Source organism: Podarcis muralis, chromosome 3 (assembly GCF_964188315.1).
Source record: "Podarcis muralis chromosome 3, rPodMur119.hap1.1, whole genome shotgun sequence".
Classification (NCBI taxonomy): domain Eukaryota; kingdom Metazoa; phylum Chordata; class Lepidosauria; order Squamata; family Lacertidae; genus Podarcis; species Podarcis muralis.
The window spans coordinates 90,360,366-90,382,403 of NC_135657.1; the positions used below are offsets into that span (position 1 = coordinate 90,360,366).

The 22,038-nt window shown below is 43.5% G+C and overlaps 1 protein-coding gene across 2 annotated transcripts in view; it reads left to right on the top strand.

Annotated features, from left to right (window-relative positions):
- The window catches only part of NBAS (NBAS subunit of NRZ tethering complex), a 191,182-nt gene that overhangs the window by 158,860 nt on the left and 10,284 nt on the right, over positions 1–22,038 (top strand). For both annotated transcript variants that reach the window (XM_028722567.2, XM_028722568.2), the window contains 4 exons: positions 777–972; positions 11,783–11,922; positions 14,509–14,653; positions 17,747–17,875. In XM_028722567.2, coding sequence (XP_028578400.2) covers positions 777–972; positions 11,783–11,922; positions 14,509–14,653; positions 17,747–17,875 — 610 coding nt within the window. The remainder of the gene's footprint in view (positions 1–776; positions 973–11,782; positions 11,923–14,508; positions 14,654–17,746; positions 17,876–22,038) is intronic.

Here is a 22,038-nt window from a genome sequence, read left to right on the forward strand (position 1 = left end):
GAAGTACCCAGAATGGTTCCAATACATTTAATTTGGAACCCAGTCTCAATAAATTGTACATTTACTGCATGGAAAAGCTGAGGGTTTTTTTACACTTAAGTCTAAGTCTAAGTACAACCATCTTATCAACTTAAAAAAACAACAACCCTTGCCTTTATCACAGATGAGTGTGCAGATCTGCTTCCACACCTCGAGGGGTTACTCATTTTGTAGAGACATTGAAACACATATGATGGAGCTTATGGATTAATTTCTTGATATACCTGGGAATTTTCTGGCTTAGCGCTTTCAAACCACTGTGGATTATCTTTGTAGATGTTGTGAGTGTCAGAAACATTGTCTGCCATCCAGACCTATTTCTAAGAAGATGAACTTTTGAACAAAATAATGTAGCCGTCAGTGATTGTCAACTCTGCCCTTTTACATGTATTTTTTTTGCATGTCTTCATTTTTACTAGTCTTCATTTTTAATAACAAATATTCCTGTTACATTCATCATCAATGTAACAAAAGTTTAATTCTTAGGAGTATAAAACAAACCAGGTCCTTACTTGTAGACAGTGCTTTTTTTTGGGGGGGGGTGGACTCAGGGGCACGCATACCTCTAAACATTTTGTGAATCTAAATTTGGCCTCACTGAGGGGCAGTATTTCAATATGAGAGTATCCCTAAACATTTTTTTAGGAAAACAACACTGCTTGTAGAACACGTATGCGTGCGTTATAAAATTGGATAAAAATAATTTTTAACACGTGTGACTATTGATCTGATTGCAGTGAGAACCTAGTGTCTTCAGATGATCTCTTGGCTTGGCTTAGACCATTTTGTGGGGATGATTCTTTGCCCGTGAAGCCCCGCATTAAAGTCCTGCAGATTTTGGAGCAAGCCTTTCACCTTAGTGACGAAGACAGCAAGCTGCTCGTGCTCTTCAGAACTCAAGCTGTTCTCAAGGCCTGTTGGCCCCAGACACAGGTAGGCCATCTTGAATGGTGATGCTTTAAAACGACTCTGGGTTGCCTTTAAAGAAAGGAGAAACAATTTAATGTATAGAAATTAGCGCTAACTTTGGCTGTCAGTGAATCAGTTTCAGAATACAGTGGTACCTCTGGTTACGTACTTAATTCGTTCCGGAGGTCCGTTCTTAACCTGAAACTGTTGTTAACCTGAAGCACCACTTTAGCTAATTGGGCCTCCTGCTGCTGCCGCACCGCTGCCGCGCGATTTCTGTTCTCATCCTGAAGCAAAGTTCTTAACCTGAGGTACTATTTCTGGGTTAGTGGAGTCTGTAACCTGAAGCGTATGTAACCTGAAGCATATGTAACCCGAGGTACCACTGTACTGGGGATGAGTATACTTTTCTTGACAAAGATTATTTTATTTTTAAAAAATTAAAATTGTATCTGCAGGTCTCAGTTTACAACATTGGCTTCTTAATGTTGTTCCCAACCTCCAGATCAGTGTACGTTGCGATTTTTTCATTTGCTAATGGGTTCCCGAGCAGCACTGTTGGTAATTTTAATGAAACATAATCATTATAAATGGGGGTGAGGGAATTAAACTAGAAAGAACAACTGCAGCTGGGTCATATATCATGAAAAGTTGTGTATATGGTGTGGATCGTTACTATTGTGTTTTGCATAATAAGTCTAGATGAAGAGCCCAAGATCCAAAAAGTCTCAGAATAACCAAACTAGAACATCCCCTTCCCCTGCTTTGTGTAATATTCAAAACCATTTGTGGTTCGAGGACCCGACCCCGGTGAAGTGAAATGAAGACACAAGGACACGTGATGTAAGGTTAATGGGCTAGGAAAAGGCCACAACTTTATTGGTTACAGCATTTAAAAGGTATTGGCTTAGGCATTGGATCGAAACAAGTGGGTTCTTCACCAGTAGGTGGAGCCTGTCGATGCCAATCCGACTATAGGCTCACCCCTGCTGTCACCGAGGGTCGTGCCAAGGCCTCCCGCCAAGCAGGCATCGGACGGAATACACGACCCCCAGATTCCTTTAACGGAATACCCCTAAAAATTGAAGGCATAGGCGATGGCCACACCTAGCACTTCCACACAGCGCAACACATTATTCCAATGCCTAACCTACCCACCAATACCACCAAAGTTGTGACGATTGCTACGAGGTAGGCGAAAAAACCAATTAGCCTAGTGCCAAATGGAAAAACTCCTACCAGGCCCCCCAGCCAACCAGGGCGACCAACCTAAGGTCCATAGCAAGGCCGAAAAAACCCGAGCCCTAACTAAAGGGAGTGGAGGGTGGGTGACTCGCGAGGGGCGAAGGAAGGAAGAATGAGGCCGGGGGAAGGCTGGCGCTGCAGCAAAATGCTGCTGAACACGCCCCCACCGTGGCCCCCGGTTGGATGGCCACCGAGGGGGCGTGAGCGCCAGCCAGGTGAGTGGGCAGCAGGGGGCCGCGCCCCCTGCTAGCCGGAGCTCGAGCCCCGACCACAACCCCTCCCCTTCCCTTCGGGGAGGAGAGTCTTTGTGGTTCGAGGACCCGACCCCGGTGAAGTGAAATGAAGACACAAGGACACGTGATGTAAGGTTAATGGGCTAGGAAAAGGCCACAACTTTATTGGTTACAGCATTTAAAAGGTATTGGCTTAGGCATTGGATCGAAACAAGTGGGTTCTTCACCAGTAGGTGGAGCCTGTCGATGCCAATCCGACTATAGGCTCACCCCTGCTGTCACCGAGGGTCGTGCCAAGGCCTCCCGCCAAGCAGGCATCGGACGGAATACACGACCCCCAGATTCCTTTAACGGAATACCCCTAAAAATTGAAGGCATAGGCGATGGCCACACCTAGCACTTCCACACAGCGCAACACATTATTCCAATGCCTAACCACCACCCGAGCTAAAGGCTCGCCGCCAATACCCTCAAAGCTGCAACCAATCCCAGATGTTTTTAATGACACTAGCTAACCAGAAGTCATTCCCAAGATCTGATAGGTGGACACCGTCATCCCGGTATAAAGCTTTGTCGCTAATCCGGATACGGTCATGGTAAATCACTCGGCCATCCATAAAGCGCACCCAACGGGCTACCGCCCGATTTACGAGTTTCCTGGTTCTTTCAATGGCCATACAGTCTTGCGCACCGTGCCACACAGTTCTTTTCAAGAAGGAGGACCAGCACACTGTCGTTCTGGGACACAGGGCTGCAAATGCATTCAAGTCTCTTTTTATGCTCGACAGCAAGTCCACACTCCTTTTGTTGCCAAGGTCATTATCCCCTAAATGAATCACCAGGATGTCGGGAGAGCCGAGCTTGGCTATTTTCTCCCGCAGCAAAGGCATCAGTTCTTCCCAACGCATGCCTCTTCTCGAAAACCAGGAAACTCGAACGTCACGTGGCAGACCAAGGTTGGGTGCCAGGCCGCAGCTCACCGCTCGCACGCGGGCCCAATGAACAATGCTGTGACCGCAAATCCACACGTTTCTTCCGGGCATAGCTGGGAATAAACATAGAACAAAAGGAAGTGTAAGCAGACTAATGAGGCCGGGGGAAGGCTGGCGCTGCAGCAAAATGCTGCTGAACACGCCCCCACCGTGGCCCCCGGTTGGATGGCCACCGAGGGGGCGTGAGCGCCAGCCAGGTGAGTGGGCAGCAGGGGGCCGCGCCCCCTGCTAGCCGGAGCTCGAGCCCCGACCACAACCCCTCCCCTCCCCTTCGGGGAGGAGAGTCTTTGTGGCTACCGTATTATTACTGGTGGGAGTTGGGGGTGTATGGGCTGGAAGCCTTCAAGTCTAATTGGGTTCTGTAGCTCACAGCTGCTTTTTCTTTGTACTTTATATTCAAGTATGTATCGCTCCTGCCTTCAGGGTCTGTTTTGATCCTACTATGAAGATTATGGGAGTGGTATTTTCAGGAGCAGTCCAAAGCATTTTGCTACCTGAGGCAGAGGAGCAAATAATCTTCAAGTCAAGGCCAGCCAACTTATTCTGGTACCTGAGACAGAAAAATCTCACAAACCCCTCTCCCTGGCAGTAAAAAGGCAGTAATAATAAACTAACAAAATCTGCTGCCGGTTTTCTCAGTCTGCCTCATGGGCCTAGAGATTGTCATGTCCTCATTTTACATTTGATGGCTTAACACCCCCAGATAATCATTGTTCTATACTGTTTGTCAGTGAAAACTAAAGGATTGCTCTACTGAAATATCCAACAGTTAGATATTCAGCATATAGCTTTGTCTTGTGGTAATAATGAATTATTATGAGGTTTTGAAGAAATGCATTATAGAGGACATTTCTTTCAGAAATACTGGAATCTGATTGATTTTAAAACAATGAAAAATATTTAACCCTTATCATTAACTGCAAAGATCACCAGTGGAAAGGCAAACAAACTATTACTGTTGATATCAGAACTATATATATTGGGAGGGGGAGCTATTGGGTTGTTATTATTTTGATTATGTATTTTGTGGTTTTATATTTTGATATAGGGCAGTATATAAATTCAATAAAATATCAGAGTGGGGAGGGGAATACTTATCCATATACTAAAGCCTTTGCCATGTGAATTAAAATATTTCACACCTCTTTGGAGTTTGAGGGTGAACATAAAACTTTGCATGTTGTTATAATCAGCACTTTCTATTTTGGGTTTGCGAAACGCCTGTAACATAATTACACATTCCCATTGTCTGTTACACATATTTAAATAATTATTCCATCCTTCTCTTTGCCTTCTTTTGGTATTCCTTTTTAACAGTGTATTCCCCCCCCCTCCCCAATTTCCTTCCCAACACCTAAAGGTACTCTAGATAATGCCAGTGATGGATGTGGATTCTTATTGTGTAAAGATAATTTTAATGATATTGCAATGTTCAATTACCAGAAAGTGTGTGAAAGCCACCTTCGGTGTGTCTAAGTAATCCTCTTAGCCAGACTTTGCATACATCAAAGTGGGACTTAATATTTAATTATGCTTTAGGTGCTATAAGTTAGTGGTCCCACAAATCAATGTACTGCTGGGAAGCAGGCCAGCTTGTGCAGAATTAAAAATGTGCTTTATGAAGGAAGCTACCTATCTCACAGTCGGAAGCACAGCTATTTCCAGTTCTGTAATGATTAGTTAACAAAATTAAGAAATCCAGATGTCCCTATTTTTCAAAGGCTTGGGAGACCTTAATGCACATTCCAATGGCATCCCACTGGGGAAATGGTGTTTGGGGACAGGGGTAACTAGGGAGTCCAAGGGTGAGTTGCATTGTTTTGTAATCCCCATGATGCGTTTTATCTAAGGTCTTCAGGGTCTATAATTTTCTAGTTAAACGGAGCATTAAAAATGTGCCTCAGAATGGTGACATTTTCCTTAAAGGGGGGGGGGGGATAGCCTGTTTGGAAGATTTCCCCTCTTTTCTTTCCAGAACAAACCTATGTAGCTGAGCTGTTTTGTTCCTTTAGTATATCTGGGTGCGATGGGTCCTTTTCCGCCATTGTCACAGCACTTCTCTGTTGCTCTTTGCCGACTAGATGATTTAAAGCACACTCTCGGGCTCAAAGTTTGCATTCTGGGAAAGTCAGGCATTAAAGAGGAGGTTGTGAGTCAGCCGAAAATGGGGCATTTCTCACAAGCACTTCCCTCAGAAGCAAAACCACTCCCTCCCACTCACTTCTCTGGAGGTTTTAAGAGCACGGTTTCAAAACCGGGCGACATACCTAACCAGTAAGCGTTGTTTTCACTCCGATTTACTTACCCCCAGTAATGTCGTTTTGCAACCAAATCTAATTGATCTGTGATGGTGCACTGTGGCACTGGACTAGTTGGGGTTATCCATAAGACAGACTGATCCGCGAAGAAGGCATTGAACTAAGAAGAAGTGAAAAAGAAGAAGAAGAGGAGTTTGGATTTGATATCCCGCTCTATCACTACCCGAAGGAGTTTCAAAGCAGCTAACATTCTCCTTTCCCTTCCTCCCCCACAACAAACACTCTGTGAGGTGAGTGGGGCTGAGAGACTTCAGAGAAGTGTGACTAGCCCAAGGTCACCCAGCAGCTGCATGTGGAGGAGCGGAGACGCGAACCTGATTCCCCAGATTACGAGACTACTGCTCTTAACCAATACACCACACTGATGGTGTGGTGTAGTTGGTAGAGCATGAGACTTGTCATCTCAGGGTCACGGCTTCAAGCATCACATTGCAGACGCTTGGACTAGATGACCCTCATAGTCCCTTCCAACTCTACAATTCTGAGAAAGGTAGCAATGGAAAGGAAAAAAACAATAGCAGTGAATACAAATGGGAGAAAGGTGGAAACACTCATAGTGTGCACATGTTCTGCTTTAGCTCCTCGCCTGAATGTCTGCAGCACCCACCACCTCTGATCATTGACCAGGCTGGCCAGGATTGATAGGAGATGGTATTTGGCAACATCTGGAGGGCCTCAGGTTCCTCGCCCTGATCTAGAGCTTAAATCTTGGAATTGGCTGGCTTTGTAGCCATTCTGTAGTAAGTAGGACCAGATCCATTCTGGGATAAAGCATTCTTCAGAGTTATTTTATTATAACTTTACCTTTATGCCTATCAATATGTGGGCATGTAGACCTACAGACAGACTTGTTATGGTAAACTTGCCAACAAACACACTTTCTAATAGAACCCTTAAGAAGTTGTAGTAGCGAGAGGAAAAGGTGGCTATGATTTTTCACTTAACAAGAATAACATCTCTGTTTTCATCTGCAAAGTGTTGGAGAATATATATTGCTGTTTTTTTCAGATGTGCTGCAAAGATAAACCGTGAAATAACAATATAGCATCTAATTCAGCCGGCAGTTCAACTTCCTAGTGACTTTGGAACACTTTCCTATTCTTTGACCTCAACTCTTCTGTCCTCAGGTTTGCAGATTATAGCTTTCTGCAAAAAAAATAAAAATTGACTCCCTTAGGGAAATTTGAATGAACCCAGGAGCTCCACCAGTTTCCTGAACTAAATAGCCAGATATATATATATATATTTACCGTGGTAATTTCCAGATTGAATTTCCAGTAGCGAATGCTTTTTAGAATGAAAGGGTGCACCTGCAAACTTGACAGGACGGACACCACAACTGAATAACTTACACAGCGCCCTGATAGTATCAGAACATTCAGCAAAAAAAAAAATCGGCGCTATCCAAAAATCGCATTAGTATTTATTGCAAGCTCTGAAACTGATAGATACCAAATGTTGTATAAGTAATTCCATAGGCACTGGACAAAAATTGTCACTTTGTGTGCGCTGCAGAAGCTGAAGTCTCTGAGTGGGCAATGATTGTGGTCTAGCTGAGGTACTCGGAATAATTAATTCCTCTCCATAAATCTAGCACTTATCTAAGATACTAAAGAGGAACCTGAGCCGAGCCCATAATTTACCTACACCGCGTTTCCTCTCAGTGAAGTTGGAATAATAATTTATCAATCAGCGTCTTCCATTTGAAGTTAACCTCCTCTGGAGGAAGGAACCTCCACCACAGCTTCATGTTGCCATGCGCGACATAATTGCCTACATGGCTCAATAAAGCCACGAGTGGAGACTGAGGTGTAATTGAATCAGTGGGAGATTGTATTCAAGTTCACATCCCTATTTCATGTCACTGCAGCACAGCGTCTTAAGGTAAAGCGCATATCCCATTTCAAATTTTATTTATTTATTTTGAAAGCCCTTCCGCTGCAAATAAATCTGAATGTGGCGTTTCCTTTTAGCAGCGCTTCACCGCGACTGAGAATGTATTGTCGCAATAAGGGACTACTCTCAGGTGCCTTCTTTGCCATTCTGCATTTAATGATATATTAATTCACATTCACGTTTGCAGTCAAGGGCCTCAGAATATTTGTGAGACACTTACTTGTACACAGTGCCGCATGTATTAACATGGATTTTGCTAGGGCATTAGTAAATCTTCTGCTCTGAGACTTTGTGGGTGAGTAATGGCAGGTAGTTTTGCAAGCATTTGACCAAGGAACATAGTTTCTCTAAACATCCAGTAATTCTATGAAAGGAAAATGCTCAGTTCCTACAAGTCCTAGACTACATCAGTATTATTTCTTAGCTCTCATTTCAGCCCATTCCTGAGAATGCCAGTGCTTCTAATGAAAATAATTCTTTTAGAAAGTTTCGTCATTTGTATATGGATTGTTGTGAGCTAGTGAACAAGGCTAAATTTGGTGGGGTAGGAATCTTGAACCTTTACTGAATCATCTCCTTTCTACTGAGTTGCTTACATGGAGGTTAGCTTCAGATTATCAGGTAAGTTAGTCACATCATATGAATTACCTAGTAAGCCTGCATTTTAAGGAAACTGACTTATTTGTTACCTTGAACCACGAGGGTTGGGTTCAGAAATCTATAGTGCTGAATATACACTGTATTTTCATATGAAGGAAAACATGCAAATGAAGGTTAATTGCCAGCTTACTTGTTTAATTAATATTTTGCAATGTTAATTTTTGTATTGCATTTATTCCCTTCTGCCTGGTGCAGAATATAATCACTATGCTTGTATTATGTATATATTCATTGATATGCAGTAGTCATAAAATACCTGACAAGTTGAACCATTTCAGTTGCCTTGGCACAGGAACGATTTAGATTTATGGTTTATTTATTTGTTTTAAAAGCCCACTGTCTTTCCTTGATTTGAATTAATTATCAAACTAGTTTGCTGTATTTTACTAGTTTTGATATTTGTTTGTCCTCTTGGGTTATAATTTCAATTTAATTTACATTGTAATGATATTATCCCCTCCACTTACCTTGATGCTCCAGCCCTTTCCAAAAGATTCTGATAGCTCTTCCCATTAGAATCTTAATAATGGGTAGGAATCTATTGATTACGTGACTACATTGATTACGTGACTAATTGACTTTATTTCATTTAAAAATATGTATATACTGCCCTTAAATTCTCATGATTTTACCCAGACAGTGAATCCCATTTAGTTATTTCCAAACACACACAAATAATCTACTTTTAACAGTGCTTAGTGCACACACACACAAAAAACCAGAGTCATTTGTCTGCAGTTTGGCAGGTTTCTTACCTGGGGACACAGTTTTCAGACTAATTCTCCACAAACTGGGAAAGGATAAATGGCTCCTTTTCTATCCACTTAAAACTATGACACCTTCCCTTGTGGGGAAAACAGTGCAGCCACCCTCATGAAACTAGTTCATGCCCTCATGTGGAGAGCCAGTGTGGTGTAGTGGTTAAGAGCGGTGGACTCGTAATCTGGTGAACCGGGTTCGCGTTTCCGCTCCTCCACATGCAGCTGCTGGGTGACCTTGGGCTAGTCACGCTTCTTTGAAGTCTCTCAGCCCCACTCACCTCACAGAGTGTTTGTTGTGGGGGAGGAAGGGAAAGAAGAATGTTAGCCACTTTGAGACTCCTAGTGATAAAGCGGGATATCAAATCCAAACTCTTCTTCTTCTCAGAAGGAGCAAGCTTGTCTACAAATGCCATTTAATTCTGTCCCCCTCTCCCCCAGGAAATAGTTTTTGAAAATGTTGCATTCTAGAGCTATCCAGGACAAGATCCCCTGGATCTATTTGGCTCAAATTTGGCAGACTTTATCTCCACTAGAAGGTCTAGCATGCCTGTTAATTTCATCCACTTTTGCCAAAGAAGGGGAAGTGAAGTTATAACCATTTTTAGTTTCCCCAATAGAGAAGGGGAGAGGTATTGCAAAGCACTGGAAGACTCAAGATTTACCCACGCTGGAGGAGTGGCAGACGCAGTTGATGGACTACATGGAACTGGCTGAAATGACTGGCAGAATCTGAGATTTGGGCGAGGAAACAATGGAAGAGGACTGGAAAAAATTTAAGGACTATTTGCAAAAACACTATAAGTTGTACGAATGTTAAGAAATACGCATGATTAAGAAATTTTTGCTTTAGCAACTCGATTAGGTAAACTGAAAATTAAGACAAGAAAAAAGAGGTGGTAACATGAAACATTTTTATTATGTTAACTTTCAATGTACAAAGTTGGGATATAATATTGTGAACTTGGAAACATAATAATTGAAAGATACAGTAAGTTAAGAAACAAGGTAACAAATTGCTGAAACTTTTATTGCAAAGAACGCAGAGTCTGGAAGATGTGGGGAAGTCTATTTGGAATATTGAAAGAACTACTGAAAATTGGATTGTAATAATCTTTTTATTATTTTTTCTTAGTATTTGTTTCTGGTATTTTCTTACTTCAATCTTGTATTTATGACCCTAAGAAAAGAAACACAATAAAAAATATTTTAAAAAAAATAGAGAAGGGGAGCAAGAAAACAAAGAGAAAGTGGTTTTGGATAGCCCCAGAAACTGGTCTGGTAACCTATATAGTGCCTCAGAGAAAAGGTGGCCTATTTTCTGAAGCACCAAATTGAAATCCATACTGAAACTTGGGGTCATTGCACACCTAAAATATTTATTCTCAAAGTGCACGGTGCATAAGTTTTTAAATAGCACTTTATTATGAAACAGTAGCATTAATATGTCTTTGAACTCCCATTCCTTCAAAACTCGAACCTAGTTTTCCCCCATCTTCTGTTTTATCTCATTTTGTGTCCAGTTTCTCATCCCTGCACTGCTTTTTAAAAGATTGCTTCAGTTAAGGAGTCTTACAGTTAGCACTGAAATATACTTCAATTTATTTTAAAGATGGTGGCTTGTTGTTTTTTAATATTCATTTAGTGCAACTTGACTTTTGGGGGGGGTTTCTATATAAATGGACTATAGAGTTATTCTGCAATGTTTCTTGTAGCAGAATAATATCAAATTGCTCAAAATAGTTCATCAGCTGTTTATTATTCTGCTTTGAACGCCAGCCTGCTATGTTCCATGACATCAGTTTTAGCCCCAATTCCTTTAAGGCTCTGTGCTTGTCGCTTCCACTTTGTCCAGGTACCCAATTTCTTTTTTAAAAAAATGCTTCCATTCCTCTTATCAGTGGGAACATTAGTATACCTTTTGATTCTTGGGAGAGGACTACCTATTTCATTTGGAGCTAATTTCCAATAGCTCAGCCAGGAACTTGTAGTTTTCTGGTTTGTCCCTCACCATATCATATTCCAAGGGGGGTTGAGTTTGCAGCTCTGCATCTATACACTTAAAAATTCCTTTGGTAGCCCTCTTTTTAACTATACATTTTGAAGAAACAGCTAGTGGGCAAAAGGCTTGATTGTCAATTGTTTCACCAACGTTTTGTTGTCCATTTGATTATTGACATAAACCCCCAAAATGTATTTTCTATAGTTAAGTTTTTACCTCTGTCTTCAGTACATTTTATTTTATTTTATTGCTATGGCTAGTGGCTGATGCAAGTAAAGATTCTTCTGATTCTGATAGATGGCACTTCAGTATCAAAGCATAAGATCTTTTAAGATATAATGTTACAGTACAAATGTTCCATTTCATATACAGTAATCTGCATTGGTAAAGTATAATAAATTTTGTTTGTCTAGGGAATTCAAGGAGGTAGGGGAATCATTTGTACTATTCCATTAATCTGCTTGCACGGGTTTAATGTTGTTTGGAGACCATAACTCCTAGTAATTTCGTATTATCTCTGTGTTTCTGTGTGTTCAGCATACATAATTGCAGATGAGACCGAATAAAATGTTTCCTAGGAAAATCCCGTCGACTGCTTCTGTATTGTTTCAAATGTGACTTCAGTGCCATACAGGAATATTATCATATTTATTGCTGAAAATAGTCGGCTCATTAATCTGAACCCCAACAAACCCTACACTTAACGTGCTTCATTCTCTCAATTCCTTAGGTGGAAATAACTGATATTGAAAATGAAGAAAAGAGGTACAGCCTTTTCCTCAACCTTTTGGGATCTAGTAAGGATCATGGAGAATTCCAGCATTTAGTCATGCTCCTGCAAGCCTGGCCGCCTATGAAAAGTGCAAATGTGTAAGTATTTGCTCACAGAACCTTAGAATTGTAGAGTTGGAAGGGATCCTGAGGATCATCTAGTCCAGTGGTGGCAAACCTTTTAGAGACCGAGTGCCCAAACTGTAACCCCAAACCCACTAATTTACCGCAAAGTGCTAACAAGGCAATTAAATATGGGATAATAATGATACAGGCTCTTGGGTACCCCATAAGGGAAAAGGAGCAGTTGTTTATTAGGCCGGCGGTTCGAATCCCCGCAATGGGGTGAGCTCCCGTAGCTCAAGTCCCTGCTCCTGCCAACCTAGCAGTTCAAAAGCACGTCAGAGTGCAAGTAGATAAATAGGTACTGCTCCAGCGGGAAGATAAACGGCGTTTCCGTGCGCTCCTCTGGTTTGCCAGAAGCGGCTTAGTCATGCTGGCCACATGACCTGGAAGCTGTAGGCCGGCTCCCTCGGCCAATAAAGCGAGATGAGTGTCGCAACCCCAGAGTCGGCCACGACTGGACCTAATGGTCAGGGGTCCCTTTACCTTTACCTTAGTTCCCACAACAAGCCTGTGAGGTAGGGGAAGCTGAGAGGCAGTGGTCACCCAGGTGAGCTTCATGACCTGAACCCGGGTCTTCCCAGGTGCTAGCCAGCCCTTCGCTTTTGGTTTATCCCACCACAGGTTCCGGCTTGCAGGCCCCACCGCTAACCCTTCGAGGTTGGACAAGGGTGACCTGCAGCTGGGAAGGCGCGAACCAGAGCGGATGCCTGACTAGGCCCGTCCTAGCGCAGCAGAGGCACTCATCAGCGGCAGCAGCTGCACACCACGACATGGCCCCACAGAAAGAACACACCGCCTCTTCATCCCTCAACTTTCCCTGTCGCCCAACCCCAAGGAGTCCTGGGCTCCCTTCTTACGAAATTCGCCTCAGAGGGGAAGGTCAGAAGCATGGGCTGGGCAGGAGGAGGAGGAGTTATGGACGTTGCTTGCCTTGTAGGTCGGGGCGCGGTGAGGACAAGCCTCCCGCCCTCTTTCAGCAGTGGGTGGGGAAGAGGCTCCTGGCCGGTTGCCGACAGGCCCTCCTTCCTCAGCACGCAGCTGCTGGGCTTTACTTGCGAGTAGGAGAATGCTGGTCTCCAGGTCAGCAGGCCGCGAGTCGCGGTATTGGAAGGGGTCCCATGGGTCATCCAGAAATGGCACTGATGGGGCAATGGCGCGTGCGCCCAGAGAGTGGGCTCTGCGTGCCCACTCTGGCACACGTGCCATAGGTTCTCCACCACTGATTCTAGTCCAACCCCCTGCAATGCAGTTGTCCCATATGGGGATCAAACCTGCAACCTTGGCATTACCAGCACCATGCTCTAACCCAACTGAGCTATTCAGGCACACACAAATTTCCCTGAGCTAAATATTAATCCTCTTTTTTTAAAAAATAGTATGTATTACAGTACTAAAATGGCCCAAGAAACTAATTCCTGCAGCAGTTGGCATCTTAGATAGTACAACACCACTGTGCTAAGTGCCTTACTCAGAGCTAACTAATCTGGAAAGCTGTTGTTTTATCTCTGTGAGGACTTAAGTGTTCCTCTTCAGTAATCATTTTATGTTGAGTGCATTCACCAGTAATTTGCCTGTGGAAAAATTGCTTATTGATGCCGATTGATTCGATGCTGGAGATGGAGAACTCTTTACCTCCTTAGTTGCTCCTTCCATTCCAGACAAAATTCTATGTTGTTCATTTTTCATATTGTAATCCCACATGGACCCATTTCACCTGTATGTGGCTCGGTAGACACAAAGCCAGCACATCTTGCCATTGTAAGGAAAGCAGATGTGTGTGATTCAGTCTTCATAATGCAGCGATCTGCCTCTACGAATGCCACCACTTTTTATGTGGCATATAAAGATCTTCCTCTTCCTGTGCGTGCACGCATTCATTCATAGTCTTTGTTCTCGGTTTATAAACTTTGCTTTTAGCTGGAAAAATAGAGCAGTAATTGCTATTCATTCTGATCTCGCAGAGCTTTTGATCAAGCCTTCAGAGGGACACCGGAAGCTGCATTCTGCTGAGCCAGTGGATAGCTCAGTTGGTTAAGGCGCGGTGCTGATAACACCAAGGTTGCAGGTTTGATCCCCGTAAGGGACAGCTGCGTATTCCTGAATTGCAGGGGTTGGACTAGATGATCCTCAGGGTCCCTTCCAACTCTACGATTCTGTGATTAAACTACACCTGGCAGCAGCTCTCCAGGGTTTCAGAGAGGGATCGTTTCCAGCCCTTGCTGGAGATGTCAGGGGTCGAACCTGGGACATTTTGCATGTAAAGCAGATGCTCTAGAGAGAAAGAGGGAGAGAGATATATAAATATGGTGGTACCCTATGGGGTCAAATAGATATATTTCTCTTCCCATTGGGTGTCTGCCTTCCTCGATTGGAAGGCGAGACTTCCCCTCATGGCAACTGGCCCCATTGATGGCTGCAAAGCAAGGATTCTTTCCACTTGATCTTGATTCTTTTTCTTCTGGATCTGTTATACCTTGCTCCTCGGTTTATATTGCTAAGCAGATGTCTGTGGTACGTACATGTTTGCTTTCAAGAAATGTCTTTTTTCTCGCATTTTAGAGCATGCCCTAGTAATAACCCTTGGGTAAAACTGGGAACCATGATGCTCACGACAAGCCCGCAGGACCAGAAGGAGAATGCAGGGAATGAAATTTTGAAATTCTGCCGCTCTTTATATGAGACAAAGCACGCACTCTCCACAGAGGTGAGTTTGTTTTCTTAAAAGAGTCCTAGCAAGAGATGAGCCTGTTTGCATGCGTAGCAAATTCATCGGTGGCTGTGTTTGCTGTCAACATTCTGCTTGCGAACATCACAGAGGCATCTGTTCGGCCAGTGTGGGGAGCGCACCTGATCCAGCAGGGCTCTTTTCCTTCTCCAGCATAGGAATACATTTGTAAGCAAGTACTGAAATAAGTTTGCCTTAACGGCAAACTCCTTCCATGCAGGCAAAGCACTATTTCCTCCGTTCATCAGGCATTTTTGCTTTCTAACACCCATTTGTTTTCACTGGGCTTTGCTCCTCGTGCAAGCCTTCTTACACAACCCACTCACTAACAGAGGGAGCTCCTTCAGGGTGCGTGCCAGCCAGCTATACATCCTTTTGGGAAAGTATAAGCTGAATTTTCTTCCCATTGTTTTCCCCACCCCAACTGACAATCAGTATCACATAGTTCCTGGTGTCTACTGAGCCTACTCAAGCCTCAATGGGCCGTCTGAGAGAACAAGGTCGCTCCTTTACTGAGATTTTTGGGTTTTCTAAGATTTCCTTTTTGTACTGCTTCTGCTTGCTAATACCTCCCTCTTGTTCCTCGGTGGCCCTGTTTTGACTCTTATTTCCCCCAGCACAAGGATTTTGAGTTTACAGTTAGAAGGAGGGGTTGTTCATGGCGTCTCCTACTGTGATGCTGAAGGTATTTAGCAACCCATTTTCAAGTTAAGCAAGCCTATGCCAAACATAGGTGGCGAAGGCAAAACAGAGCTGCAGCGTTCTGGGATTTGGCTGTCCGTGTCCCATGAGTGTTTTGTTGCTTCTTTATCAAATGAATGGTCTAAATCTTTCATTCACCAGCTGTACTCTTGGGTGAACACCTGCACTGGAACAATAGGTGAATAGGGTGACTGAAAGTACTAGTCAAATTTAAAGTATTTTAATTTAGTTTTCTAGTCTTTGCAAAGTTGCCTCTTTCCCACTTCATTTTTGGTGAAAAGCAACAACGAAAGCGTTACAGAGCACAGGACGAAACAGTGAATATTGTATTTCTCTAACACTGAGCATTATCTGTATTTTCACACAATGCATGTCTTGGAACTGCAATTTCTGCGTCTCTTGGAAGTCCAATTTATTGCCATGGGCACAATGTTTGCAAAAATAAATGCTGATGGCTGTTAGAATGCAAAGCCTGGGTGAAGCAGCAGTTTTATAGCATCAGTAACATTTTATATTTGCAGACCCATCAAAACCTTAAGTGAGGAAGCATCATCATAAGAAGCTTGACAGAACAATGAAATTTCTTTCGAAAGAACCCCGAAGATTCTAGTTCCTAGAGCCTGGCCAGCATGGGGGGGGGGGATAGGTAACTAAAGCACAGTAGCAAAGAGCTACAAGAAATACACTCAGAACGGTTTCACCGATGCATCTAAAACAGTGGTGACTTACAGACTGGTGGAGGCATAACACTGTGTCCCATTTAGCAGTGGCTAACAGACAGGGAGCCAAACATGGGAGCATCCTTCCCAGAGCAAAGTCCCCTCCTGCTTACTCATAGCTGAGCCGCTGAGATTGTTTGGGCTGCTGTTAAACTGTGATATAGGCTAACCCAAGAAATGTGATTATCCTAAATTTGCATGATTTAGCTACTGCCCATTTCAAGAGCCAGCCAAGCACACAGTGGGCATGATGAATACTTCTTTTTTATTATTTTATCTAGAAAAATGTAGAAACCACTTCATCATGAGACGTGTCCATAGATAATTATCAGTAAAAGCACAGATAAAAGCAGCAGAACTTTAAAAGCAAGTATGCGTAAGTAGGTAAACTTGCTGAAATAAAAATAAAGCTTTCTGCAAGTGTCTAAAACAATCGCCTTGTTCACACAACACAGTAATACTAACTATGGCTTACCAGGACGACACAAATGTATGGGAAAAGGAGTCCCAACCACTTTGCTTCTTCCTATTATTTTTTCCCTACCCCCCCCCCCCAGACACACACATACACACCATGTTATGCTAAGCCAAGGTTTAAGTTAGTGCATTGTCAAGACCTGGACTTGTGAGGAGAGAGAGATTAACCATGAGATATAGCAGCACATAAAAGGACATTTTGCAACAGCATAACGAAGAATTAAACTTTGGCATATGTCACAGCCCAAACTGCGGGAGGCGGTGGAGGACAGGGGTGCCTGGCGTGCTCTGGTCCATGCGGTCATGAATAGTCGGACATGACTAAACAACTAAACAACAACAACAGCCCAGTGGCCATCCCTTGGCTTGTTGGGGGGACAAAGCAGTGCAAGGTGTCCAGAGGAGGTGCTGCTGAGGCTCAAAGCCTCAGGGTCTTTTCTTTCCCAGCGGAAAGGGAGGAGGCCTTCAGTGGGAGGGACAGGGCAGGGGAGGAAGCAAGGATGCCGCAGCCAGTTACCTGACATAGAAACAGCACAATCTCCTCACATCTCAGGCTGCTGCGTACTTTGTTTCCCAACAGGAGGAGGACGTGGCAGCGAAAGAATGGCCAGCCACTAGCTGCGGAAGGGGAATATGGGACTAGTTGTAGTTTCTGAACTACAACTCCCACCATCCTTAGCCATTGGCCATGCTTGTTAGGGCAAGCGAGAGCTGTAGTTCAGCAACATCTGGAAGGCCAAAAGTTCCCCAACCCTGGACTGTAGCATATACGTGCTCTCAAGTCAAGAAGAAGAAGCCCTTAGTAAAAGTATGAAACTCTCTTTAATGTCTGTCTGCCTCCTCTCTTGATGTGCACAGGCGGTGTAAGTGATTTGATTCTTCTCTGTGCAGATCACATAATAGGAATCCCCAGTTCGCTTTTTATCTACAGTGCAGCAGGCAATCTCTTTTACTCGATTTATTCTTGAAACGTCTCAGGCTTAATTTCCACTGGAGGGTGTTCCTCCTTTCTTCCCACCCCCACCCCCACCCCCACCCCCAAGTTTGTTTTAAAATGTTTGACTTTCATTTTACGCTTGACGCAAGGTTGCCTTGAACTCGAGTTCGAGTCGTGTCCCTTTGTTCCGGTCCCTTCTGATGCCTGACTACGCAAGATTTCCTTTGCTTTTTTCAGTGCATAAAAGATCTCTGTTTGCTGCTCCTCGACCAGTCCCTTCTGCTGCCGTCCCTGAAGCTGCTTCTGGAAAGCAGAGATCAAGATCTTCACTCTGTGGCACTGGAGCAGATAATGGCTATTGCTAAGGTATGAACAGCTGAATTAACCATCCTTCCTCGTTTCAGGTAATAAATTAGCTCTTTTATCTTCATGCAGGAAACCAGGCCCCTTGAGTCTGTTACCGTTACTATGACTTTCGAAAGCTTTTGTGTCTGCAATCTGCAGAACCATAGGGTTAGGCCGCTCTCTTTATGTGCTCAAGGTGATTAAAACTAACAATCTTTTATCATCATCACCATCATCACCATCATTATTATTTTATGTTATCTGCCCAACCAGTTATATAGCAAAATAACAAAAGACCTCCGTGGCTGCTTCATGCTTCGGTTGCTTGGCTGTTTTATGCGTAAGCCATTAACGCTCTATAAACATGAATATTTTGAAGTGTATATATAGCGGTTTTGTCTGTAGTTGTTCCCTGTGGATGTGGCAGAAGTATTCGGCTAATGCAAATGTTAATGCTACTGCTGTCTGAAATGAAAATTCTGAGATAACAAAATATCACACATATATATGTCCATAAGAATCCAAAAGAAGCTAAGAAAGCCTAAAAGAAGGGTTAAGAACATCAGACAAGAGTGAAAGGGTGCAAAAGACTAGTATATATAAGATCACAGATATCAGTCTACAGAACACTCCAGTACGAGTGCCCATTATATCTAGTTTGTGGCACAGGTCATCATTCATCAAATCTTGAGCGCTGCGGTGTAGTATGTTTACATGGTGCCCAGGATGCACACTTGTGCATGCTGGGGGGTGGGCCCTGGAGGGCAAACAGAGCCCACTACACGCCATCTCCCCACCAATGCCGATAGAGCAACACCATCCCTGAGCTACTTTGCGAGGCTGGAATGATCCCAGCCTCACCAAGTGGCACAGAGCCCTGCACCACCTTGTGAGGCTGAGATCTTACCACATTCCCTGCCCTAAACGGCCTCGGCGAAGGACGAGAATTGATGGCAGCTCAGCTGTTAGGAAAGGTGAGCTGAACCCTCTCTGCTTCCCACGGAGGAAGAAAGTGGGAGCGTTCCTTATGCCGATTTAAGCGTTTGTTCATTCTTGTGTTTCACAGTACTGTGGTTTTCTTTCGCAAACTCAACCCCTGTTTTATATTAAACAGGAGAATCGTAAGTAGCATCTGGAAAGGCAAATCAGAGCCTATTGATTTCCCCGACACAGAGCTAGCACATCTTACAAACACGGCTATGGGAGAGGAAATGCAGTGCTCGCTTGCTGATCCAATGTATTATTTAGCCATTCGTTGCATGATGCTGACAGCTTTATGGATGTTTACATTTAAAAGGATGATGCTGGAAAGTGCTGATGCTGGGGATTCGACAGCTTTTGCCTGCAATAAAAGGACCAGCTCCTTTCCCAAGCTTGCCTGAAATTGCAGGATCCTTGTGTTGTTGCCTAAACTTCTGCAAACTGCCAATTCCATCTTTTCCCCCTCATCAGAAATAAGTAGGCCTTCTTCGACAATGAATATTGCAAATGAATAATTGAAATAACTCTAGTGTTGCCTGTTTAAGTGGTTTGTGGTAGTGGGATCTAATGTTTGCTTTTAAGAATTGTTTGTCTCTAGGAAAAGGCATACTGGTTTTGCCTTTTTATTTTGTTTTTTGAACTTTGATGTGTGAGCGGGAAAAGTTTTAAGATTGATAATATTTCTTTGAGTAATGCTGTGTGGCTTCCAAATTACATATTTAACCCTTCAGACAAGTATTACTTTTCTCATTTTGTCCCAATACCACCACCACTACTACTACTACTACTACTAATATTTATCAGTTTCTAATATTCATAGGAAATGAGATCATTTTCACCATAGATGGTCGCTAAGCAGTTTACAGTACAATTAATAAAACAATCCGTCTATCAAAATAATATTTAAAGCAAACAAAAACCACAGATAGAAGCGTTTAGTTCAGTCAATAAACATCATGATACAACTTACCTAAAATACCTGCTGTAATAGAAATTTCGTCAAGCACCTGCAGTTTAATAGGGAGGAGGCCTAGCCAATCTCAAATGGGAGCAAATTTCACCGAATCAGACCCACAATACTAAATGTTCAGCTTCTGGTAGTTACCAGCAATGCTCCTGTGCTGTGGGGGACCCCTAACAGAGACTCCCCCAGTGATCTAACAGATTCGGCAGGGATATAAGTATCAGATGTGCCTTATGGTATCCTGGACCCAAATAAAATGAGAACCTTAAACTTTACCTCATGAGATATAATTATTATTATTATTTTATTCATTCATTCATTCATTCATTCCCTGCCCATCTGGCTGGGTTTCCCCAGCCACTCTGGGTGGCTTCCAATAGAATATTAAAAATATGATCAAACATTAAAAGCTTCCCTAAACAGGGCTGCCTTCAGTTGTCTTCTAAAAGTCAGCTAGTTGTTTATTTCCTTGACATCTGATGGGAGGGCATTCCACAAGGCAGGCACCACCACCAAAAAAGGCCCTCTGCCTGGGTCCCTATAGCTTCACTTCTTGCAGTGAGGGAACTGCCAGAAGGCCCTCGGAGCTGGACCTCAGTTGTCCAGGCTGAACAATGGGGGTGGAGATGGGGGTGAGCTTTCTGCTCACAGAAGGGTTGGCAACAGAAGACCCCCATGCACAGAGCCGATTTCACACAGGAGAGGTGAGGGATGATGTGAATGGAGGCTGGATCATGCCCTACGTCTTTATTAAGCACTATCTCTTACTTCCACCCATCTTTTGTAGCTTCTGCAGAGCGCTGTTTCTACACAAAAGATCTGAAAGAAAAACAAAACTTTTAAACACCCTTTTTCATCTCAAGCTAACAAAAAAACAAAACAAAGAATCATTGCTGGCAATGGGCCACTTCTCATAGTATTTTATATTCATTGCCAGAGTATTGAAGGTTACGTTTGACACAGTTGGCTTGTTTTCCAATCAAATTTATAAATATAAAACACTAAAGGAGAACATTTGGAAAATGAAAATGAGCTTTAGCTGCGGATTTCTTATACTGATCCTATGTTAATAAGCTAAATAACAATTACATAGTTCTCCAACTTAATTCTTTTTCTCCTGCATGGGCAGTGGTTTCGGAGCAAACAACTTTAGCCCAGTTCTTTCTTTGGGAAGCTTTTCAATTTTTCAATAATGCCTTTGTCCTTAAGCCTCGCCTTTTCGCTGCTTCGGAAACAGATTTTGCTCTGTGTGAGTTTTTCACATTCACCTGGCTAAATAAATGAGCATCAATTATAGCCCAAAACATTTCCTGCCTGCTGTGCAGAAACATACCTCGCGTGGTCTTGCAGTGGGCACACCATATGTGCAGTGCTCTTGGGTCAAGGCCACCTGAAACTGCAGATCCCTGGCACAATCGTGTGCTTCCAGCATTTAATGGGATTTTGTTGTTGTTTAGCTTGTTATAGTCCTTACCGTTTGCATTGTATAAGTATATAAAATCAAACTTAAGGTGAGTGGCACCTTTCCTATTAATAATCTTAAAAGTTAAGTATTAAAAGATTGGCCCTCAAGACACCTGTTGAAAAGAAGTGGGGGAAATACCATGTGACTCATAATGTTCTAATAAAGGTAAAGGTAAAGGTACCCCTGCCCGTACGGGCCAGTCTTGACAGACTCTGGGGTTGTGTGCCCATCTCACTCAAGAGGCCGGGTGCCAGCGCTGTCCGGAGACACTTCCGGGTCACATGGCCAGCGTGACAAAGCTGCATCTGGCGAGCCAGCGCAGCACACGGAACGCCGTTTACCTTCCCGCTGGTAAGCGGTCCCTATTTATCTACTTGCACCCGGGGGTGCTTTCGAAATGCTAGGTTGGCAGGCGCTGGGACCGAGCAGCGGGAGCGCACCCCGCCGCGGGGATTCGAACCGCCAACCTTTGCATAAAAAGATGAAGCACCCCAGACAGTTAAGTCCAGTCGCAAATGACTCTGGGGTTGTGGAACTCATCTCGCTTTACTGGCCGAGGGAGCCGCCGTTTGTCTGCAGACAGTTTTTCTGGGTCATGTGGCCAGCATGACTAAGCCGCTTCTGGCGAACCAGAGCAGCGCACGGAAACACCGTTTACCTTCCCGCCGGACTGGTACCTGTTTATCTACTTGCACTTTGACGTGCTTTCAAACTGCTAGGTTGGCAAAATACCTTTGCGTATTTGGCCCTTATTTTGCATTTCTGTTCAGTGTG